This window comes from Mustela nigripes, chromosome 15 (assembly GCF_022355385.1).
Source record: "Mustela nigripes isolate SB6536 chromosome 15, MUSNIG.SB6536, whole genome shotgun sequence".
NCBI classification, from domain to species: Eukaryota; Metazoa; Chordata; class Mammalia; order Carnivora; family Mustelidae; genus Mustela; species Mustela nigripes.
The window spans coordinates 38,990,352-39,009,648 of NC_081571.1; the positions used below are offsets into that span (position 1 = coordinate 38,990,352).

Sequence of the window (19,297 nt, forward strand, 5' to 3'; positions counted from 1 at the left end):
TAATTTTACATTTTGTCATCTTCATTCAAGAGTCAAAAGAGATGGGCAAAAAAGTCTGTGGTTAAAAACTTAATGCAAATTCTCCCTTACTCACTTATTCCCAATGGAAGACAGGGATCAAATAGGGATCAAAAGAAAGACAATGTGATCAGGTAATAGAATATAAAGCAAAGAAGGAAATACAGAAGAAAGAGAAAAAGAGAAGATAAAATGGTATTCTGGAGAACTGGGTAAGAAAAAAGAAAAACACTTTTGTAAATAAGTTATCAAAATATTAAGACAATGAATAGGGGAAAACCCTTTATTTTCCCCTTTCTGTGTTCTAATCAGAGTTTTGTGAACTCAGGAAGGGGACAGGTGCTGTGTCGAGGGGTGAGGAAGAATGGGGTTTATGAAGGGGCAGGAAGTAGTTCAAGAGCAAATGCCTATAACATGTAAAATATGGTATGCACACAGCCCTTTAGTTAGTCAACCCAAATTTTCAAAATTATATCAAATACAATTCTATCATATCCCTGGAGGTTGGTAATAGAACTGAAGATAAAAGGGAAATAAAGAATCTCACATATAAAAAAGAAATGGGAGCACCTGGGTGGCTCAGTTGGTTAAGCATCTGCCTTTGGCTCAGGTTATGATCCCAGGGATGGAGCCCTGTGTCAGACTCCGTGCTCAGTGGAGAGTCTCTTTCTCCTTCTCTCTCTGCCCCCCCTCCCCCCACCGCTTGTTTCTTTCTCTCTCTCTCTCCCTCTCTCTCTTATTCTCTCTCAAATAAGTAAAATCTTTTAAAAAAAAATTAAAAAGAAATGAAACACTAACGTATTGTCATGATGACTAAACGTAACCAACCTCAAAATGATCATGGAAGGAAAAAAGAACAGAAAAAAGCTTGATAAAATCTTAATTTTAAGTTGCAACTCAGCTAATATATAACATTGGCAAGTATTTTTACCTCTTCGGACCCCAACTTCTATAAAATAGGAGGCTGGAACGAGATGATTATCAAGGGGTCTCAAAAATTTTTTCTTAAAAAGGTATTCATTTTTCATCTTCATTGCCAAGAAGGAGACTGTATTTCTAATTCGAGTCCAAAATAGGAGATGAACGGAGGTGAGTGATAGAACAAGAAACTGAAGCTATTCTTGCAATACGTTGGGATACATAGCTTCAGAATAAAACATAAATATACCCTTCTGCCATAGGAGTGCAGTTTTCACCTTACATTCTGACATAAAAGAGAGAAAACACACACACACACACACACAAAATCATGCTCATGCTTCTTAAAAACTCCTTGGACTTCCCTTAAGGCTACAGTTTCAATATATATATTTGAAATCAAGATAATTTTTCATAAATATCCTGAGGTTAAAAAAGGCAAGATGGACACTGAAGGTTTATGAAACAATCCCGAAGGGAAAGGTCTGACCTTTCCTTTCCCGTGTGGCACAGTACAAAAACCCCCACCCAGAAGAGCAAATGCTGAGAGATGGACGGTACTTACCACAACAGCAAACTGCTCGGGTTCACATAAGTTGTTATAGTCATTCTTGAACTGAGACAATGAACTTAACTGTTCTTGATCAGGAAGATGTTTTATTAGGTTCTAAAAATTAAAACCACAAGAAAATATCTTCACCAAATGTGCTTTTTGAATTCTAGAAAGACTTACTAATCAACTATGGGAAAGAAACCACTGAAAAAGTCAACCTTTCCTTTTGTTTCTAGGTAACCTCAGCCTTGTACTCAGCCTTACACTACATTCTCTGCATCCTGAAAGCAGTCAATTTTCCTCTTCTCTCTCCAGAGTTATATATTCAAATCAAGTGCTACTGAATGTTTATTTGATTAACCATAAAACGGAGAAAGAAAAACTCAACCTACACCAAAGGAACAGATTTCTCACCTGGGTAAATGTGATCAATTACATTTCAGCTTTAGGGAATTAAATGTCAGAAATTTCAGGCAAAGCCAAACATTTTAACGCTTCATTCAAGGGGATAAAAGAAATTATCATACTGCTACTAAAAGGCAAGAAAAAGAAATGAAATTCAGGAAATTTTAATGAAACCGCTTGCAAGATTTAATGAACATGATTACAGTTTTAATAATAAAAATTAAAGTATCTCTAAAACAAACTTTTCTGATGGGAAGGGAAACTTGGGAAGGCACTGAAGACACAGAATGATACACTTTGCAGATAAAAAGCCTATAGGGAGCTCCTTTAGGAACTTAAGTACCCATGGTCTTTTGCCTATATCATCAGCTGTCCAGAAACCACAGGCTCCTTTGTCTTTTATCCATGGCCTTTCCCGAGCCACACATTTAGAAAAGAGAAACACTCCCAATGGAGAAAGGCCAAATAAACACACAAATTATCTTCCCTGTTAGAATTTTAATGATTACACAATCCTGGAGACAAAGTCTATACAGATCCTCTGTATCAAAATAAAATTGACTATAACAGTGTTATAAGCAAGTTAGTGCCCTGATATTAAAATTAAGAAAAAGAGTGGTTGGTGCTCACATCTCCAGATTATAATATCAGTATACTCTGTACAAACCCAAGTCAAGTATAAGTTATAATTAAGCCTACATCATGCTATATATATATTTATGGGGAAAAACTTCCCCCCAAATGGTGTCATTAGTTAAAAATAATGTTAGAGGACATTCTATATCAAAAGAGTTAGATCAAAGAACAAGTTGTGGACTCACTGTGTACCTTTGGAAAAAAACTTGGTTGACTGGCCAAAAACAAACAAAAAAAGTGACAATTTAAGATCATCCCTTAAAAAGTATTACTACTAAAACTACCAACTGAATAAAAGCAATAGAGGATTTTTCCATACAAATAGAAATTTCTCTTATGAAAATTGCCTGAGCCCCAATGGTTGTTTCCATCAACCATTCTAGCTGATAGCTAGATTATTTGAGCTATTTACTAACCAGGCCTCTGAATTTCTTCATGATCCTTTTAGATGACCATCAAATCTCCTTCGATATCTGTAGTTCACATATAATTAAGCTTTTATCATGAATTTATTAATTTTTCACTTCATTAGCTTTGCTTTGTAATGAAATTCTTGTGATTTGTAAGAATAGAGGCCCAAACTCCCTTGGTCTCTCCCTTTATCAAATTTACCATCCTTTCACAAATCTTAAGGTCCTATCAAACTAAACTTTTTGCAGTTGCTCCCACCCCCCAGCTTTTCCCTCACAGCACAGGGAATTATTAGGGCCAGAATAACTGACGCCTGCTACATTACTCACATGGTCCTACTGCCTTTTCTACATCCATACTGTTATCCAACCCTGCAGAACCCTCACCTCTACACATGCACACATGTAAGAGCCCTTGCCTCCACACATGGCACAGCACTCCCCTAACACAGCCTATAAATCTTAAAATCAATTAATCCTGATCCAGTCATGTTTATGCAAATGTCATTTCCCTTGCCAAACTATAAATTCCACATGCCTTGCACATAGTAGGTAAAATAAAATATTTGCTAAATGAATTAATTACTATATGACAAATGAAGGCAAATGGGTAAAGAATGAGGTAGAGAACTGGCATCAAAAACAGCATACTAAACAACAACAACAACAAACAGCATATTACTGACATCTGGTTATATAGGAATAAGTAACAAGAAATGATGGAAGAAAGTTATGATTCTGAACAGAACTTACCAAAATGGTGATTATTACCGAGTAATGTTTTCTCTATGCCCTTTTCAAAATCGGCAGTTCTTCACTTTACAATTAGGAACATATTTTTTAAGTCAGACTTCAAAGAGCATGAAATTCTTATTTTTAGTATAAAAATATTCAAACTAAGTCTTTAGATCTTAAATCCCCAAAACTCGTTTTATATTCGTAGGTGTGGTAAGCAAGATGACCTAAACCACATCCTCCAAGATGTCCACACCTAATCCCAAGAAATTGTGGAAATATGAGGTTACATGGCAAAGGGAAATCAATGTTGTTATCAGCAGACTTTAAAATAGGACAATTTTTCTGTATTATCTGAACTGCCAAATGTAACCACAAAGGTTCTTACCAGTGAAAGAGGGAAACAGAATAATGGAGCCAGAGGGAGATGTGATTACGAAAGAAAGGAGAGAGAAAGGCAACATTGCTTCAGAGTTGAAGAAACGTGTCCCAAGCCGAGGAATGTAAGCAGCCATGAGCCAGGAAAAGAAGCTTTTTCTAAACCCTGTAGAAAAGAATGTAAGCCTGCCAACACCTTGACTTAAGCATGGTAAGTAAGACACACATCAGATTTCTGTTCAATAGAAATGTAGGCTGATATATTTGTGTTATTTTCAGCTACTGAAGTTATGATAAATTGTTATAGCAGCAATAGAAAACTAATATATCAAGAAATTTTACAGACCTGGATGATCGTTGGACATGAACTTAAAAAAACCCAAATTTTTCCCTCATCCCTACCCAAGATCCACCTGAACATCCAACGCATTCATATAATCAAGTTAAAAGCGACTCTGTAAATATTCAACAAACACATTAGGAAAAACACAAACATGTATTAAGTAGAAAAATTTCCTTTAAGGAACTTGAAGTCTATTCCGAACAACAAGGTCCATTTATAGTCAAAAGTAAATTAGACAAAAATCTAGTAAAAAGAAAAGTGCCAGAGGATAAAACCTTCAAGAGTTACTGAATCGTTTGTTTGGGAGTCTCAGCGACTCACAGGGCAAACTCCTACTGGGATTATGTCACAGCCATATTGGGAAGACAAGGTAGGAGGGGCAAGTCAAAGGCTGCTAAAGATACCATCTACTGATGTAAATGTCTGAAATAATTGTAAAGATGTGTTGACACTAACAAATAATCTCTGGTTTCATTTTATTGCTAAAAAAAAACATCCTTTTCCCAAGTACATCCATTATAAGAATGAAAGATAGTAAACAGATTATTCTCTCCCTATATATTTTGTGGTTTGATTCACCACTTTTACATTTTATCAAGATATGCATTATTGATGCCTTATGTGGAACTCAGCAAGTAACTCTGGCCCCTCACTAGCGTTCCTTAAATACTACTGTGGGTAAAAACCATTTTGAAAAAATCATAGCCTCCTGAATGGATTCAGAATGCTATGCCCACAATTTCTAGCACTCATAGGCACACCAACGACTCAAGGGAGGGTTATTCATAAAGCTAACTTCAAATAAAGAGAACACTCCCTCTATCTTCTATACAAAATCATAATATGACTTCATAAGACCAAAGTCTAAGAAAAACATATTCTAAAAGGATAATACAAATAAACATTAATTAACATACTACTAAACTGAACTGTAACCAAAACAAAAACATATATGTAAAATTAAACAAGTTTCCTTTCAGAAAGAGTCATTTAAAATAATTGAAATGTAATCATTTTGATAGCATTATATTTGGTTTGCAGTTAAGAGAAGATACAGAGTTTTATCTCCTGGCAAAGCAGAAGTTATGCTAAAACTAATTATGCAGCAATGATTTTACAGTTGAATGATTTGGTTTAAGAATTTTGCTTCACTTACAAATTTCTATTTAATGAGAAGCTTGCAATGAAATATTGGAATTTAAGCTCTCTGCCAGTTTGTTTACCTGAATCATAGACTCTGCCAACTGTGTTTCATCCACTTCCAATATCATCATTTTGATTTCCTCATATGGCACCCGAAAAGAGCTCAGGAAGATTGCTAAAAGGAGGAGAGAGAGGCTCATGATGAGTAAGGGAAGGAAAGAATCTGAGACGTAGTTCCATATAAAAAATCAAAAATAATTCATAAAATGAGAGACTTGAAACATTAAATGTAATTACTAGGGGGAAACTTTCATTAGCACATTTTCTACTCTAGCTTTAGAACTACTATTTAAGCAACAGTCCTTTATTATTATGCTGGTTACAAGGTTGATTTTTAATGCTTAGTTATTAGCCTATCAAGGAATGGTGCCAATTTTCATGTGATTTAAAAAAAAAAAATCCTGAAATATATTTGGTATGCCATAAAAATATCACATTGTAATAAAAAGAACTATGAAACTCCAAGATGCACATGTAATATTTGTCTAAACATGTATGTTATTAACTTATATAATATCTTCCAGCCCTACTAGATAGTTCACAAAAAAATATTTTATGAAAACTGCTAAGGAGTGCATGAACACTATTGTAAGTTATAAGAGCACTTCCCTATTTCAAACTATTATACACAATATCCCAGAAAAATAGCCTCTGCATGTAACTAAAGCTTGAATATCCAATATTGGAAAACAAATTTTCCTGGAAAACTATCCAAATGGATTAGATTGGGTAATATATCCAATATAGATTGGATAAAATTACTAAGAATTTCAACTTTACATTAGTAGTAGTGGGCTACCCCTAGCCCACTAATTTATTTTATATGCTGAACTTATGTCATTTTGTCTGTAGGTATTTTCATAGACAACGTGTTTGGCAAGGCTGAGAAAACATGGTCTACTTCCTTCGTGAAGGCAGTATTCCATATACCCAAGGTACCATGGATCATCTACAGATAAGCAACAAGGGTACCGTCTGTGTTCTCATCACCAGCTTTGTTGACACATTTCTGAACTCAACTAGTCATAAATATGGGAAAACAGTGCTAGAAACTATGGATGGGTATAACCCATAATATCCAAACAAAATGGGCTAATAAAATTGTATAAATGTTATTGCAACAGAGATTAATGGAATTATAACAGGATAACCCTGTAGTAGACACTAAAAAAAAGCACAAAAATATGCTAACTATATGAGCTCAAAGATCATCAGTAATTGATGGGTAGAGAAAAATCTAAATCTATACATCATGTACAAAACAAGTTGTTTATGACTGTAGAATTAGATGCAAATATTAATAAAAGTGAATATTAAAAGAAATTTAACATGCCAATTTAGCTTCTTTATGAGAGAGAACATCTTAAGCATAAAAGTTGATGAAAAATATGTGAAAAGATTGGTATCTGACATCATAAAAGGGAAACCCATTGAAGCATCAAAACAATTAAAAAGCAAGACAGTTGAGGGGAAAAACCCGCCTCAAGACTGAAAGCATTTGTTTTTTCTTCATTTAGGATACCCTGAGATCTAAAAAAGTAAAATGAGCAAAATATATGTAACCTTTATTAAAAGAGTAAGAAAAAAAAAAAGACAAAAGAAAAATAATAATTTGTTCAACCTTAACATAAGCAAACTGAAAAGGTAAACTGTTAAAATATACCTGAATTGCAAATTTAGTAAGGTTAAGAAGAATCTTTGAAATTATTAATTACCTTTCAGAAGCAATAAATTTCACTCAAGAAACCTAGTCTATGGATACAACACAGAATATAGAAGATTGTAACATTAAATACAAAGATCAAAGAATAAAATTACTCTGAAGCATAACATAGTTATTGAGAGAAAAAAAAATACATACTTTTATATACTTAAGCCATTATGGCAATGTGGAGAAAAATGCCCTTGAAATATCTATCTCCTCCATCCTGAAAAGGATATTTTTTAAACTTAATCAGGAAATACCTATCTAGACATGCTAATAATGTGATTTATAGTAGGGGGGGGGGGGTTGGATCGCAGTATTAACCTGACCTCTCAAGGGTCTGAAAACTAAGGTCAGTCGTGCAGGGGTTCACCCATAACCAAGACCTAGTAAAAATGCCGGATGCCAAGGCTTAAGTGAGCCTCCTGGTTGGCAATAATTAGAGGGTATTATTATTCATCATTGCTGGGAGAACCTAGAACTGTCCATGGCTGAAGACTTGACCCTCAGAACTCTCCTGGACTCTGCCCCATGTACCTCTTTCATTAAAAGCTGACTTTTAATCTGTATCATTTAAGCTTGAGTCAGATAGCTTTCATTGAGTTCTGTGAGTCCTTCTAACAAATTATCATATTTAAGAGTGGTCTAGGGGACCCCCAAACTTGTGACTTGTGTCCAAAGTAAAGATGGCCTTGGAGATTTAAAAAAAAAAAAAAATTGCAGAAAAAAACCTTATATGACCTCACACACTTTTAAAGGATATATACTATATATACACATGTGTATAAATACATATGTGTATATATACACATGTATATATAATTTTTATATATTATATATAACATAAATAATATATAGTATATATTTTATAGATATATATAACATATATAGATACATGTATATATGTATATATATACATTTGTGTGTATATTTATATATACCACATGCATAATGAATACAGTAACATATCAAAATAAGATAAAAGGCTAATAGAAGAGTTTACTTTGTGAATGGACAAAATTTATTATTTGTCTTTCTTCTATATTTCCAATTCACCCACTGCTTTCAGGTATTGATTATTATATAGTTAAAATAACATATGCATCATGTTATTGTTATAAATAACATGTCTGTATTTATAAAGACTGAACTATGTCGTTTTTATAACTTATGAATAAGATTTTAGGAACATTTGCTCTAAGGTAAAAAAAAAAAAAAAATGACAGAAGAGTTGAAAATGGCCTAATGTATAACACAAAATTCAGAAGACAAGCCTAGACCTTTAAAAAACAAATTAAAAGTTACTGAGAATATGAGATACTCATTTAAAGCCTCCAAAAGACCCATTAAAGTGAGTATTTTTACTAACATGCATCTTATCCTTCAAAATGTGATTACATAGATCCCAGTGGGAAACTGAGTTCAGTGAAGAAGTGTAAAGTGTGCAGATTTGGAACCAGTCACACATGTTTTCTTCAAGAGAACTTATAAATATTTAAACCTTTACATTAATGCATAGATTCCAGGGTTCCTCCCTTTATAGCTCTAATACTCCAAAAATCTGGTAAAGCATATGAACCTTGTAAAACTCCTAAGGCATCTCTTGAGCCTGGAGTGGCTGCAATTCAACCTTTTATGCTGAGCCCAGGGTCTTTGCCAAACCCTTTATGAACTCAAATACAGGGAGAACCTAACACACATTTGAATAAATAGGTAAATAAAGGAGTAGATTTTTAGATCCTTTCTTCAAAATTCTATCAAATATTTCAGTGAAGAGAAATCTAAGATAGAGTATCTCAGATCTCCAAGTGACAACATAGAGCCTTGTCACTATCACAAGACTCTTTTCAGAATTCAGTATCTCAAAAGACTGAATTTCACAGACAAAAACCAGCTGTGAATCAGACTATAATTATAGGTTGTTAAAGCTTCTTAAAGCTTGAATCATAACACTTGCTACAATCGAAGAGGGTAAGAAGAATCCAGAAATGGATTACATCATAATATGACATGGTTTAAATTCTGGACTTTTCAATCTTAAATTTTAAAACGTGTTTGACAATAAAATGGATGGATCTATATCCTCTAGCTAAAATAAAACAAAACAAAAATAATATTCTCTGTATAATATGACTTTGTTATCTCTAAACGGGAATAGTATAACCTATACCTACTGACCATTTTCAAAATAAACCAACTTATTCAAGTCACTGAACTGCTATACCCACCTATAACGTTAATGTTCCTACCTCTGTGATAGGGTTATAGTAAAGATTAAAGGGCCAAATATAAAAGTAACACATAAAGGTAATCAATAATCATTAGCCATTATTAAATTTGAAATCCCATTTAGCACATGTTCTGTCACATGTAAAGAATACCAAAGTCAATTATGCAACTTTGAGTTGGATATCAGTGCTAACTTATCATGGCTGACCCACCTAAAAGAATTCCATTAAAAATGCTACTTCTTGGGGTGCCTGGGTGGCTTTGTTGGTTAAGCATATGACTTTGGCTCAGGTCATGATCTGAGGGTACTAGGGCTCTCTGCTCCACGGGAGTCTGCTTGTTTCTCTCCCTCTGCCCCTCCCTGTCCAAGCATTGTCTTTCCCTTTCTCAAATGAATAAATAGATCTGCAGGTAAATAAATAAATAAAATGGTATTTCAGGATCCCTAACGAGGTTATTTAGAGTTCAACCTAGGAATCAGTAACCCAAGTCATGGACACTTTTCAGGAAAAAATCTCTTTCCGATCCCAGAGAATAGAACTTTTTGAGATTATCTAAGTTAATAATGGTTTGAAGTCAATGTTCCTTTAAAAGGGAAAATTCTCTGAAATACCTGTATTATATAACAGTCCCCAAAATCTCAGGAGTCTAAGCATGCGCACATATATACATACATACACAAATCATTTCTAATTCAGACTACATGTCCATTACACATCAGAAAGAGCCCTGACACAATCTTCACATCAGGATGATGGACACCATTTTTACTGCCATTCTGGGGTGTAGGAGAAAGAACACTGGAGTTTCTCACACCAGCAATAAATGCTTCCATACAAAAGCTATCTCATCTCCACTTACACTGTCATTGACCCAAGCAAGTCACATGATGACATCTACCTTCAAAAGTGTAGGGATGTGCGATCAATTTATGCCCAGAAACCGAGTAGTATCTTGGCACACCCACAATGCAGGAAGGGGTGGCCCTGTCATAGTAAGCAGGAAAGGAAGGAGATCTCAAAACTTTCCCAGAAGGAATGCCAACTCTGTCTTTTACGCTTACTGCCTCCAACATAATTCCTTCTTTAATCAATAGCATGGATCTTTAGCCTCACACCAAAGAATTTTTGTTCCCAACGCTTGTTAAAAGCTCTCTTGAGGCATGTAATAATTGAAAGGCAGACTAAAAGCCATGTTAACTTTCCATGCCTCTAGATTCTCCACATTGTATTCCTCTCACAACATCAGAAAGTAATATATACATAGGGTATTATCTCAGTTCCAAGCAAACTATCTTTGATGCATTTAAGTTACGGTTAGAAATGAGTTAGAAGCAAAACTCTTTGCCCTCTCTTCCCACAGTAATTCAGTCAGGGAGACAATTTAATACTAAGTATTTAGCTCCTGTAACAGTAATTAAATCTAAAATATTTCCAGTCATTACTTTTGAGGAAAGGCTTTGAACTGCTCAGATGGGATAATGGAATTCATTTTATTCATCATCCTAATTTCCATTAATATTCCAACCTCTTTTGTGTGTGATCAAGTATCAAAAATAATAGAGATTCGAAGGTTTAAAAGAAAAAATCTGCTACCACTTTTTAAAATGTTATGTCATCACCTAAATTTCTTAACTTGTTATTTATATACTTAGACAAAGTATATAGAAGATAGATTTTAGAATATATCCAAAATATAAAGATTTTAGTTATAGAAGATATATTTTTATTCTAAATGTTTTTCTTAGCTTTATTTTCTAATACATATTAATTTTTTGAGGAATTTAACCCATATATAGCCTAAAGGAAAGGAATTATCTTTGAAGTTATTATGCAAATCATAAAATATTAAAATAATGAAATGAAAAAGAAGTCATAAAGAAAATGAAATAATTAACAGGAATCATACATACAAAGGTTCTGGGCAATTTTAGAATCTAAAAATTTAAGCTCCTTAATTTTTTTCTTGATAGCTTTCTTCTCTTCAAAATTTTCCTCTTCTCTTCTCTCTGTAAAACCAAGGATAGATCCATGTCAGTAAGGCATTCAGTAGCAAAAGGACAGGTTGTGAACTATTATTTAAAAACAAAACAAAACAAAACAAAAAAGATAGAATTCTGTTAAATAACATTGTTAGAAAAATAACACCCCAAGACCTATACTGTTTTGGATAGGCAGTGACCATTCTTATGCTACAAAACCTTAGAGTAGATACTGGAACGTCTAACAGCAAAAACAGAACTGATGTGCTTTATTAGAAACCAATGCCACTGGGTACAAGAATGAGTATACTTAGCTTATTTGAACAATATGCCGGACACGATTATAAAAATAAGTATACTTACACTTAGGGTAGGTTAAGAAGTTAGCTCTAAGAGTGCTAAACAATCACACAGCTAGTTTATGTCTGAGAGATCACACTTACTTAAAAACATAGCTTCTACTAAACTGGAAGAGTAAGTGGTTTATAATTTGTTTTCCAAATCTTTGAAAACAGTCAAAATTTGACCTTTGGCTTATTTTATTTGAGGACTTCAGAAGCAAAAAATGCATCTGACCTCCCTATCCTTAGTAAAAAGCCAGAGAATAAATGTATCATGCTAAATATCAATCCAAGACGTGTCCTTACAGCAAGCTACAGGACAGTCAAGGTTAAGAGCTGGAACCAATAGTGATCCTATCATCTTCCCTCTCCTTTGTATCCACAGATACCACTTCTGGGTCAAAGCCAGTCATCTTGCAAAATTAGGATCTTGATAACAAAAAATAATAGACTGAAGTGTTTTAGGTATGTCCAAATAAATCACGAATACCAGGGAAAAGAGCTTCCAAAAGCATCTTCTTTTATATAAGATGGCACATTATCACTACATTATATTAAAAAAGACTATTATAATTATATGCTTCGCTACACAGTGTGAGACAGGGATCAACATTTATATTTTTCAAAATATTTATTAAGTATTTTATTAGTCATCTTTCTCAACTGATTTCATATTACACTTTTATCCTATACTTATCTTTCTGGGCTTCTAATTCTGTTTCACTGTTTGAAGTACTATACCTTAATTGAATGTTCAAATTATTTTTCTTCCGTTTTTAAATTTTCTTCCCTTTTCTCATTAATTTTCCCACATGACCATTAGAACAACTCAAGAGTTCCAGAAATAAAATTCATTTGAATTGTATTTGACTCATGAGGCATTTGTAAATAGATTCAAGGAGATTTGATATGTTGACAATTTTTAAAATTCCCAGTCATCAACATGACATGTGTTTATAATTATTCAACTCAGCACAGTGTTCTTTGTCGGCAACCTGTACATTCACTGTTTGTGTTAGAGGTCCTGAATATATCTAAATTATATACTCTTAAATATTCAGATGGGAGACAGAGAGATTGGTTAATTCTACCTTTCTCACTGTACTTCACAACTGCTGGAATACAGAAACTTTGTTGAATTTTACATTAATGTTTTATAATCAGCAACTTTACTTATTCTTTCACTCAAATGAATATTAAGCACCAGTTAAAAGGGACCGTGCTACACAATATAGATATAATGTTAAACAAAATAGAGACATCTTGGCCTCACAGAATCTAGAGACCAATAGTGGTGAATGAGAAGCAAATGTCAACCACAATACCTAGATAAGTCCGCAATGTTTTGATAAGAACCACACTAGAATAAAGAACCTCATAACCCACACTTATCAGTGACCGTCTTCATATAATAAATGATACCTAATCAAAAGCTTGAGAGAGAAAAGGACTTAGGCATGAGAGAAGGTTTTGGGGTGGTGGGAAGAAGGATCAGGCAACGAAAGGATAGTGTCTGAAGGGGTCAAGCTGCAAGAACTTGAAAGGCACAGAAAGAAATGAGAATAGGGTAAAGAATATTGTCTGGAAGTAAAGGACGCGAGAAACCACCATAGGTACCACATCATGCAAAACCATAGGTACCATATCAAGCAGGTACCGTATCATGCAAAACCTTTTAAGCGAGGTTAAGAAATCTGGATTTTATCCTCCATGCAAAGAAAAGAGCCACCAAGGTTCAAATATGTGACAGACATCAAAAGAATTGCATTTTAGAAAAAACTCAGACTCTTCAAAGTGAAGTGAAAGAATGGCGAAAGTAATACAGAAATCCAAAGGAGAGTCACTGGTGCCCTCATCTATAGCAGCGGCCACTGAGATGAAAAGAAGGGATGATTTCCAAGAGTAGAATCCAGCCCACATCAGTTTCCTGAATTCCAGATTGAATATCCAAGGGCCTACTCTCAACATCATCTCTACTTGGCTGTCTGCCGGGCACCTTCACTGCAACTGAACTGAGCAGAATATGGGCAAAGGGATAAGGAGCAGCAAAGTTTTCTGAGACAAAACAGGATTAAAAACAAACAAAAAATAAAAAACAAACAAACAAAAACATACACACACACAGTAGAAATCAGATAATCACTCTCTTAGCCAAATAGACTGATTTGGGTAAAACCCAATAATAAATAATAATAAATATATTAAAAAATAAATAACAAAATATATAAATATATCAACATAAATAAATAAATAAATAGATAGATAGATAAATAATAAAGCCTAATAATAAATTTGGATAAAACCATAATAAAATGTGAGATTGGAAAAAAAAAAAAAATGAAGCCAGATAATAGACTGCCTCAACTCAGTGTAACACCAGTGAAAATGTTTATGCAGAAGTCCTGATAAAGCAGGATCCAAATGTTATTAGCAATAAAGATGCATTCAAGAGGAATATGAAGAAATGAGGATGTTTAATGGAAATGAAGTTCATACACAAAATCTTATTTCATGTAGCCATGGTGACACCATTTCTGTGAGCTACTAGCCAGGACAGAGTGTGGAGTCTTGCAGGCAACTCGGGCCGGCGTCTCCAACCAGGTCCTGTGTCTCCAGCCCCACCATATACCCACCACTGAACCTCACCATGGCTTACATCCCTCCTCTAGGACCTGGGGATACTGGACCTCAAAGAGGAGGTGTGAGAAGGAAACAGAATAATAATGACCTTCCCGTAACCTTCCCTCAGCCTTCACAGTGACAGGGAAATAAGAGACAAGAATCAGAGGGCCTAACTAGAGTTCATGAGCTGACAAAGGATATTTTGGACTCATCCCATCCACTGGTAGACCTCTTCTTCTAAGGCTATTATAAAATACATTTCACTAAAAAGACTCGATTTTCTCAAGATGAAGCTCTGCATCATAAAGTCAGACTATTAGTGCTGTCTATACTTGTGATCTAGCTTTTCTGCCATTAGAGGTCTGTGTTTAATCTTATTTCCTAGAGATGTTGTGTAAGAAGGCGTTTTTCCAACAGAAGATTAATACGGTTCAAAAATGGTTCTGATCACTAACACAGCATATGCCGTACTTTATGAGGGTTTTATGTCAGAATGAAGTCAAAGATGACAAAGCTTTCTATGTTGCCAAGAGCCATGAACTGAAAAAGTCTTTTTTAATTACACTTCTCTTTATTCTTTTTCTATTTTCAAAGTTTCAAAAATAGCAGTAAAATTATATAAAGAATCTCCTTTCAAAATCTTTGCTTTCATACTAAATTTTCCATTAAAAATCATAATTCCATGGTACATGGTTATACAGTTTATTCCAGTTCATTTTCCATTATGTTCTAATCAGTCATTAAAAATGTGACTTTTTTCAGGAGTAAGATTCCACATATTCTATCATATGTTATCTCACCACTGCAAAAACTTCTAGAGCACACAGTTCTAAATGTGTAAGTAGCTAGTGGAGGCACAAAAGGTAATAGCACAGTTTTCTCTTTCCATAATGGAATATTCTAAATCAATGAATGCTACTAATAATTGTTTACTCTATTTTTATTGGTGCTTCCTGGTTAAACATAACTCATGTCAGTATGTTTTTAAAATACTACACATTTCAATTTTTTTTCTGGTATTCATTTGGTACAAATGCTATTAAATTTTATGTGTTAGATGTTCACAATAAATTACCTTTGTTCATTAGATTACACTAGCCTTGAGAGGATAAAAGGAAGTGTACCCAATTAAATAAGCATTCTCTGTGACACTGAGAGAAGCCAATAAAATCAACTCAGCTATAGAAATAAAGCATACATATATCATGTATTTAGGAAATGACAACTGAGGCCTAGTACAATCTTCATATAAGGCAAAAGGCAGAGGCAGGAAGACATCCATAAACTACAGATTCTTTGCAATAATGGCACTTGTTTTTCTTCTAGCTTTCTAACTGTTGAGGTTCTAAGATGCTAACAGAGAGAGTCAAAACTTTATAGTGTCCAGATTCTAGAAGAACCATCTGTGCAGTTTAGCCACTTCATTTCACTGATGAGGAAGCCGAAGCCCAGAGTGTATGATCTACTTGCCCACAGGGACACAAAGGGCAAGGCGGTGACCGGCCCCCTTGGGGGACAAGGAAACTGATTGCCACACTACAGGCCAAGAGCAGCCGGGGGCAGGCAGTCCACATGAGGGAAATGATCTGCAACCCAGCACATAAGCTTCGCGTTGACGCTTGATAGAATTTTCCCTCGTATTACATGCTCACTGGGAGAGAAAGCAGGAAGGTGAATGGATCTGGGGGAAGAGAGAGAGATGCTTCGTTTCTTGAGCACAATGAGCAGGATTTAATGCTATGGAAAAAATGTACAGTTCCAAAGGGAATTCTTAATTTCACCCATCACTACCTCTCTTCAAATGGTGGTTAACGGAATGTGGTTCAGTTATCCAGCAATACATTTTGAAAGGAATATATACCTGGAAATCTCAAGGGTCAGAATTTGAGAATAATCTAATAGCTGGGGAAGGAAAATAGATTTTTGAGAGTTACTACTACTGGTGGTTGTGATAGGAGAATATTTTTCAAAGAAGATTTAGGCAGCTTGAAGGCAGAAGATATGGAATACATAGAAGAAAGTGCAAACTTGGAATGAATTATTTTTTAAGTTGGCAATACCCCGTTGGCAAAATGTCAAAGTAAATGCTTTGGTATTGAAAACCATAATTGTATAAATAGCTTTAGTCATATCTGATCTGTCAAACCCAGTTTTAGTGTTTCTAGGCATATAAATAAATGACTATGAACCTAACTACATAGAAAATAAACAGAGGAGAAACAGGCTATCTTCCTACTCAAATATTAATATATGACTGCCATAACTAATCAGAGTATTTTACTAGAAAAGAGATGTCTGCCTGGCAATTCCAGGCTAAGAATGATAGAATAAGAAGAGTGGCTAACATGCTAACTAAAATTTTGTGCAATAGATTATTTCAACTAGAGCAATCATCAAAAGTGTAGCAAACAAATGCATATTTCTCTTTATATGACATTCTCTTTCAGTAGCCAATGTCACAAAACAAATAGTCTTCAAGGACTTTTCTCTACAACTCAAGCCCTCCATGGACAGGGAAAAGAATTTCATTATTTCATAAATCTTTCATTAGAGCTGTAACCTTTTTTTTTAACAGTTACTACATGTACAAGAAGAAGACTAAGGTATAGGGAATGAAGTCTATTTAAAAAAAAAAAAGTGAAAAATACACTTCAAAACTATAATGATCTCTACCTAGTTGACCTAAAATTTGTTTCCTCCCTCTTTATTGCCAAATACAATAATAAGCCAATTGAAGAATGTTATAAAAACTGCTCCATTTCTAAGGACATTTGTAATCATAGAAATTAGCAATTCTGCTCATTTCAAAGGTATTTACACCACAAACTAAAAGAACCACATTCTTGAGGTCCCCTTGTATATAAACACCTCTTCTTAACCAAGATTGAGATAACAGAAATATAGGAGCTCAAACCAAAGAAAATACAAATATCCTTCAAATTCACATATTCAACAAAATGTTTAATTTAACAAGCCATGCTCTGGGGAGAAAAATAACCAATTCAGTTAGGTTTATTTGTCATGTACATAGTGGTGTTAAATGTTATAATTAAATTAAGTTACAAATTGAGATTAAATAGAGCAAAGGTATCAGTGAAGAAAATAAAGAATTAAGAAAGAGTTAAAATTTCAGTTTAAAAAAACACTGAAGCCTAATGTCACATGATTTTTCTTGGCTCATCGCAATTCATAAAAACATCTCTCAGCTTTTTTTGTTACGTATCCTCAAAATCTCCCAACTGTAAGGAACTGCTCCCTAGGAATTATTCTTGGATGTTACTGTTTCCCAGTCATGGAATACTACATGTACTCATATTACATAATTTTTCTACTAGCTATTAGTTTTTGCCAGTCCAAACTACTCCCATTTACCCTCAGCAGATATTAGAAAGTAAAAATACATCCTCGCTAAAAGAAATTACAGAGCAAAGACTCAAAAGGTTAATGCATGGCATAGTAATGCATACACAAGAAAATGTACTAAAGGATGGAAAAACCTATTATAAAAAGAATGAGAACTCAGTAAAGAAGGATTAAATCCAAATGAGGACAAAGGAAATTCAAGATATCTAGCATGTTGTAGAATGGAAAGACTTAATAAGCCAACTTATTAGTATTTGTACACACAAATGCTAAGCAACTTGGGAATAGAAAAAGTAACAATAAATGGTCTTAACTAACAGATAAGAAGCAATGCTGTATTAAACTGTGAGCAGACCATCCCTCGAGTATCAGACAGAAAAAACAAAGACAGAATTTTATCAAAATGGCGAGAGTGATTATCTAAACCTTGATAGAAGAAATGTGATCAGGCATAAAAATGATCATTATTCCAAAATAATGAGAAAGAACTTCAGGTGTAAGCAGCAGAATTCTACGATGATCTTAATTAGACTCAATGACAGCATGCTTGTATTCTTCAGGATTTGTGTTTTTGCAAAAAATGAATCAGAATGTAGAGCATCAATGCATATTTCACATTAACATTTGTTTTAGTATTAGAAAAATGAAGTTTTTACCCTACCCCTATCATAAGAACCATGGACTTGTCTTCAACTATGGGCTTTATATTGCCCTAGGAAAGAAATGTATACATCACATCTGATCAAAGAATACTTTAGGGGCGCCTGGGTGGCTCAGTGGGTTAAAGCCTCTGCCTTCGGCTTGGGTCGTGATTCCAGGGTCCTGGGATCGACCCCCAAGTCAGGCTCTCTGCTCAGTGGGGAGCTTGCTTCCCTTCCTCTCTCTCTCTGCCTGCCTCTCTGCCTACTTGTGATCTCTGTCAAATAAATAAATAAACTTTTTAAAAAATTACTTTAGAGTGTTTGTGTGTGAGCATGTGTAAAAGAGGAGGAAGTAGAAACAATACCTGGGTATATATTCGATTCAATTATTTATTACACAGCCTTTATTATACAGCCTTTCTGGTAAGTAGTTACGCTGTCCCTCTGATAATCATGTTCATATCTCTGATAGCTCAGTTGAAAACTCAAGTCATTTCCCCAATGTCTCAGTTATTAAATCCTTATTTCTCTGTGATCAAGGGTGCTCCACAATAGTATTCCAGAGCATTCTGGTCTCCAACTGGTCTACCTTGCTAGAGTTCCATTATTTGCCTGGTCTGTTTTCTAGAATCAACTAGTGCTCTTTTCTATCTCACAACCACTTGAACTTAAGATTTTTTTTTAATGTGGCCTTTTGATACGTATCTACATTATCATCCCTTCAAGCTAGATCTCATACTGTGTCGATCTTATATAATCAAACAAAACTCTCGGCTCATGTTCAGACCTCTTTTCCAGTGTATCACTTCTCCTATA

At 34.4% G+C, this 19,297-nt stretch overlaps 1 protein-coding gene across 1 annotated transcript in view; it reads right to left on the reverse strand.

Moving 5' to 3' along the window:
- The window catches only part of DIAPH3 (diaphanous related formin 3), a 498,555-nt gene that overhangs the window by 260,457 nt on the left and 218,801 nt on the right, over positions 1–19,297 (reverse strand). Inside the window, exons 18-20 of the mRNA XM_059377539.1 lie at positions 11,446–11,541; positions 5,620–5,714; positions 1,502–1,603 (exon numbers count right to left, since the gene is read on the reverse strand). Coding sequence (XP_059233522.1) covers positions 1,502–1,603; positions 5,620–5,714; positions 11,446–11,541 — 293 coding nt within the window. The remainder of the gene's footprint in view (positions 1–1,501; positions 1,604–5,619; positions 5,715–11,445; positions 11,542–19,297) is intronic.